Source organism: Triturus cristatus, chromosome 11 (genome assembly GCF_964204655.1).
Source record: "Triturus cristatus chromosome 11, aTriCri1.1, whole genome shotgun sequence".
NCBI lineage: Eukaryota > Metazoa > Chordata > Amphibia > Caudata > Salamandridae > Triturus > Triturus cristatus.
The window spans coordinates 480,351,185-480,357,184 of NC_140594.1; the positions used below are offsets into that span (position 1 = coordinate 480,351,185).

General features: G+C 43.1%; 1 protein-coding gene across 1 annotated transcript in view; it reads right to left on the reverse strand.

Annotated features, from left to right (window-relative positions):
- Positions 1–6,000, reverse strand: part of DOCK5 (dedicator of cytokinesis 5) — a 923,455-nt gene that overhangs the window by 333,249 nt on the left and 584,206 nt on the right. The window contains exons 29-30 of the mRNA XM_085632878.1: positions 4,897–4,991; positions 4,355–4,433 (exon numbers count right to left, since the gene is read on the reverse strand). Coding sequence (XP_085489004.1) covers positions 4,355–4,433; positions 4,897–4,991 — 174 coding nt within the window. The remainder of the gene's footprint in view (positions 1–4,354; positions 4,434–4,896; positions 4,992–6,000) is intronic.

Genomic DNA, 6,000 nt, shown 5'->3' on the forward strand with positions numbered 1-6,000 from the left:
TTCGAAGCTAAGCGTGCCTGCGTAGCAAAACGCTGGTATTAATAGCACGAGATGCTGTATCAGCCTCATCAAGCGCACATTTGATAGATGTATCTGTTATTAATTTTCCCTTTTGTATAAGGTCATTAGCTTTGTCTTTATATTGGTAAGGAAGATGTTGCATAAGCTTTTCAAGCTCATCACAGTGAGCTGTGTCGTATCTGGCCAACAAAGCTTGGGCATTGGCAATCCGCCAATGATTTGCAGCCTGTGACGTGATACGTTTTCCAGATGCATCTATGAGTTTGGATTCCTTATCAGGAGGTGGGGTATCCCCTGGCTTTGTGAATTTGCCCTCTTGCGTGCTTTAGACACTACAAAAGAATCTAAGGGGACCTGACCTTTAATGTACACTGGGTCATTGGGAGCTGCCTTATATTTTTTGTCTACCCTAGTGTTAAGAATCCTGGCTCTGACGGGGTCCTTAAAAACTTCTGGCGCATGTTTTAGCATGCCTTTTAACATTGGCAGGGTGTGCGTGGATTTTTGTGTGGATACAAATGTTTCCAAAAAAAAGTCTTCCTCTAAAGGGTCAGAGTGTAATTGTACCCCGTGGAACTGAGCAGCTCTATTAATTATTTGCGCAAACCCAATATTGTCATCTGGTGGTGATGGCCTAGAGGGATAGCGGTCCGGGTCATTGTGTGGGTCGGGATCTGTGTTCTAATCATCCCAAGGATCAGTATTGTGTGGAATGGTATGTGTGTCATCATCCTTATCTGGATCTCCATCCCCACCCTTATCACTATAATCATCTTCATTATCCTGTGGTTGAGGTGAAAATGTATGTTGTGGGGAGTGTGCTGGAGAAATTAGCATATTTGGATCAGCTGGAGAAGGAAAGAGAGGTGGAGAAGTATTAGTGCCTATCTCCTTCCGCTTCATGGATATTTCAGAGACTTCTGAAGTGTCCAATTTCCTCTTTTTAGGAGGCTAGGCGACAACTTTGCATGTTTCTGGTCAATGTAGAGAGTTTTTTGCTTTGGATACGACAAATCTGGTAGAGGCTGTTGTGTGGGTACAATGTCCTTTGTCGGTGCTGAAAACTTAGGTTCAGAATGATGTTTAAACCATGTTTCTGAAGCTTTTTGTGGGGTCTTGGACTCCTTTGCTTTTAGTATAGGAGTTTGTGGCTCCGAGAGTTTTTTCGGCTCCGAAGATTTTTTCGGCTCCGAATGCTTGTCCTTTGTTTGTTTCAACGCCGAGGGCTTCAGCGTCGAGGCTGTTTTCGGTGCCGACAAAGAAGGGCATGGCACCTCTTTGGTTTTGGACTTCGGTGCTGAAGGTGATTTTTTGAGACCGGAATGGGGTGGGCTCGATCCCGAGCCGGAAGGCTTGTCTTTTGGTTTCATAGCTGGGCAGGAGGGCGGGGCATCTGAAATATGTAGCCAGTGTCGACCTGAGCCCGAGGGCGAAGGTGTTACCGGAGCCTTAGGTTTGGTTTTGGTTGGGAGAGGGATTTCGGTACTCACGGACCGCTGACCCAGGGTGACGGTCTCGTCTTAGACGTCGGAGTCGTCGGCTTCGGAGACAGAGATGTCTCCTTCACCAGCTTGTTGCTGCGTCTGGAGATTGGGATCTGCTTCGAAGATGTCCAGAATCAAGCTGCTTCCGCAAGACATTTCATGACGTCGAGCCCGACGGTCACGGATGGTTTACTTCGACCTGAAAGATGCACAGGCCTCGCAGTTCTGGTCTTCATGCTCCGGGGAGAGGCAGAGGTTACAAACCTCGTGTAAGTCCATGTGTGGGAACTTAGCACCACACCGGGGCATTTTTTGAAAGGCGTACTTTCCATTGACTGCTGGCGTGGTCGGCGGGTATAGGCCAAATGGCCCGCGTCGAAGATCGAGGTAATGGATTTTATATCTCCCGAAGATATGCGTTGAAAAGGAAACGCGATCAAGACAATACCGTGGAGTGGAGAGGGATTGCGCGTCGAAGGGGGTTTGAAAACGACACCGACCCAGAGCGCAGCAAATCACATCCGAACCCGATGGCGGAAAAAAACAATCTGGAGATGGAGTAGATGTCCATGCGCACTATCGTCCTAAGGAGTCGCCGCCTACCTCGTGACTACAAAGACTTCTTCCAAGACACAAACAAAGTGCAAACATCCAAACCCAACAGCAGATGGTGATCTATGCACAAGTACACAATCTACAGCTCATATGCCGCGAACATATACATATCCTTGCTGACAAACTCCCTATGTCTCTTAACTGGTTTGCAGTTCCGATGGGATGCACACTAGGGCACATTAGAGAATAAGGCCCAGAGAGAGGCTAAGACAGCATCTTATGAGTTGCCCATCTCCACCCTCCTCCAGTAGCTATGGCGAATGGGCAGGATCAGCTACCCGACTTGTCCATTATGCCAGTGCACTACAGGAGATTTATTTCACTTGGTTTGGGATGTCCAGTGCTCTAAGAATATTGGTGAAGGATTGATTGCATTCTATCCGGATTTGTGGGCCACCCCATTGATCACACTCCTTCCTGGGTGTGGTGGAAGACTGAGGAGGTTACTGGAGTACATGATCCTTAGATGGTCTGGGTCACCACATGGCCAAGTGAAAGATGCCCCACCATCTGATATTTGGGTTAGAGGGATTGACCAATGCACACAAATGGAAAAAATGTATCAGCCCAAATGGTGTCTCGCTATACACCAGAGGATATGGGGGCCTTGGAATGATTGCTTTGGTTAACCAGATGCATCTTGTACTGATTTGTTTTTATAACCTGCCTTAAATATGGTTGCACACAATATACATTGTGATTATCTGTCCAACACCTATGTGTGTCTATTGTGCAGACATTTGATGCGTACAGATCTAGAGTGTTCTATATAAAGGAGCTGCTCTCCCCTAAAATTTGGAAACTATCCAGGGTTCCCTGCTCCTTTTTAGGTCTCGCCTGACCCAGCGCACGCGCTGGTCTGACGAGACTTATTGAGAGGGCTCCAAAAAGTGCTACCAGGCCAGCCTAGTGCTACAGTGCATGTGCACGGGCGCGTGCGCCGCGCTTTAACGCGATTACTTTGCGGCCGCATGGCCGCTTTGATGTTTGATCGCGATCACTTTCGCAGCCGCACGGCCGCTTGGCATAGCCAATAGGTCTCGCTTTTGGGACCTTATAAGTATTTAGTTATGCAACTGTTGCATGGCTAAACACTTAGAAGGTTCCAAAGGCGAGACCTATTGGCTATGCCAATGCTTGTTGAAAAATGTATGTGGCACTCTAAGCTTGATAGGGCATTGTTTTGTAAGAAACAACACAATTTCCCTTACAAAGCAATATATAATTTCAAAAATATAAAGGCTCATTGAGACATTTAAATGCCCTACAACTTACTAAATGTGTGCTGATTACCTATCAAACAATTGTACAGACCACACATTTTCCCTTTAAAAATTAGTATCATGTCATCTTAGCATAAAACAAGAGTCTGCACATTTCATGGTGGCTTAAATATCTCTTCCAATTTCTAAGCTACAATCCTTCACGGAGTAGAAATACTTCCAATATTGCCCATGTTTATTTACATTTGATAGACTGTAGTACATCCCTGCTTTCCATCGGATTCCATTATAACATTATTGATCCTAATGGAAAACAAAACACAATCTAATACAGCTGATTACAGTCCCCCCTATTTCCAAAAATGTAGTTTCCATTAAAAAAATGGTGGTATCCACATGTAAACATTAGACAATATCAAAGAATGGAGTCATATAAAACATCTATATACATTTTTTTTACACGCTGAATGGATGAGATGTGCTCAAAAGATGGAACATTATATTAGAACATTGACTGAACGTTTATTTTCATCATATCCAATGATGATCATGATGTAAGGATAGTAAATTTCCTAGGATTACATAACTTTCCAGGGAAACTATAAAAACACAATTTAGAGAGCCTATTTAATGGTCAGCCATAGCTATGTTCATTTACATGGATGGAAACATGCAGACTGTATGTGCTTTTGTGTTGCATATAGGGATGTGGGTAGTAGACCGTATGCAAAAGTTTCACATTTGTGCATTTTGTGTGCAAAGTGAAATTGTCAGTGGATGGCCATATTGAGTACCCAACTAGTAGCTGCACTCATCTTTGATCACCAAGCTGTGTATTTTCTGGGATGTTGAAATGACAGTCTTGGTTCTCTAGTAGTGTAATTAGTCTCTGAAGAAAGAGCAGCAGCTTAGAACTGCACTTCTCCCACAGTTGTCTTTCATATTGCTGTTGTTTTAAATTCTTTGGCCAACAACAGTTCACTCAGCACTGCCACATCTGTTTAATCTTACCTGAAGTTCAAAGCTAGCCGTGTCCAGAAAATACTTATTCAAAACTTCAGAAAATTGGTTCATTGCCCGGAGGAAAACCCTGAAAATGGAGAAAAGGAAAATGAATACAGCAAAACGTATCAAGGAATATAAACTTCAAATCAACACTGGTGAGGATTGTGGATCACTGCTATCTTCAAACTAATCTCAAGCATCGATATGTTTTTGCAGGAAAGATCGGACACATCAATATATGAAGAAAGGATGGAGGTCAACTAGGTAAGCAGAAGCTTGTCAATGTGAGGCCCAACATATGCCACAACAGGGTTGCCTAGCATTGCTCCATGAGGGATGAAACTAACAGATAGCTTTTGAGAACTAACACTGATCATGTAATAACTTCCATTTAGATTAATTGTGCCTAAAGAGTCTTTTAAGGACCAAAGTTAATCACTCCTGGGCTACAGGGTTGTAAAATACCAGCTGTCAATTATAGTGAAAATAGTGTGAAATAATACACATTGTTCCCCAAGAGTCCCACTCCAAGCAGTTCCCAGGTTCACCTGTTCTGCGTCATAGTCATCACCATCCAGTCACTTGCATAGACATTCTTCTCAATTAGGTCTTTAAACATGATAAATGTCTCCATCAGGAAGTCCTAGGGAGTAATGTACAGAAAGTAAGAGTAGTGCAGTCACTGTTCAGATAAGACATTTAAATAAGGAGTTTGATCTACCGTCAAGATATTTGCATGTACAAAGGAGGTTAATGGTACTTCAAGGGCTTTTAGATACTGTCTCAATTCGAACTCATGCTTTAGTGCATGGAAATGCAAATAATCTACAGCTATGCTTATAGTACACATAAAAAGTGAATGGTATAGAGAACGGTGGACAGAAACAAAGCAGACTAGGACTGGTAAATAAAAATTTAATAATGACCGGCAAATGAGAGCCTATGGAGAAAGGTAAATAGGAAACACAGAAAAGACTTAAAAATATCATAAAAAACAGAACAAACAAAGCAAAGACTGCAGATGTAGTGTGAGTCTCAAAGACCGACAATGAATGTGTGTGAACAAGAAAAATGAATCAAAGAAAGTAGATAACGGTAACAGTAAATTAGGGGAAAGGAACAAGCCAAAATGGCGGAAGGATGAAGACAACTAAAAGAAAAGACGAAGGATAAAGACAACTAAAAGAAAAGATTAAAAACATAAAAAAACTAAAATAAAGAAATAATGATGGAAACAAATGAAACAAAGCAAGAAAGACAGACTAAATAATTTAAAAAAAATAAGGAAACAATAACTGCAAGTAAGGCAGGAAGAATGAAAGAATTGCAGAAGACACAAATGATACGGTACAGACAAATAAATAAATTGCATACTGGCTGGTGTCAAGGGGGTTCCTAGCCTCTCTGGACTGTGTTGCCAACATAGGACTCTATCCCCAAACATCCTGAGTGCCTTAAGGCGCTGCTGCTGTCCCGTGCTGGGAAGGGGTCGCAGCCACCCCCAATGCGCTAAAAGCGTTTACTCCACTCCTGCAGCCTGTGGCATATTGGCTGGTGTAAAGGGGGTTCCAGGCCCTTGTAGACTGTACTGCCAACAGGGAACTCTATCCACCAATATCCTGTGTGCCTGGAGGCCCTGCTGCTGTCCCCTG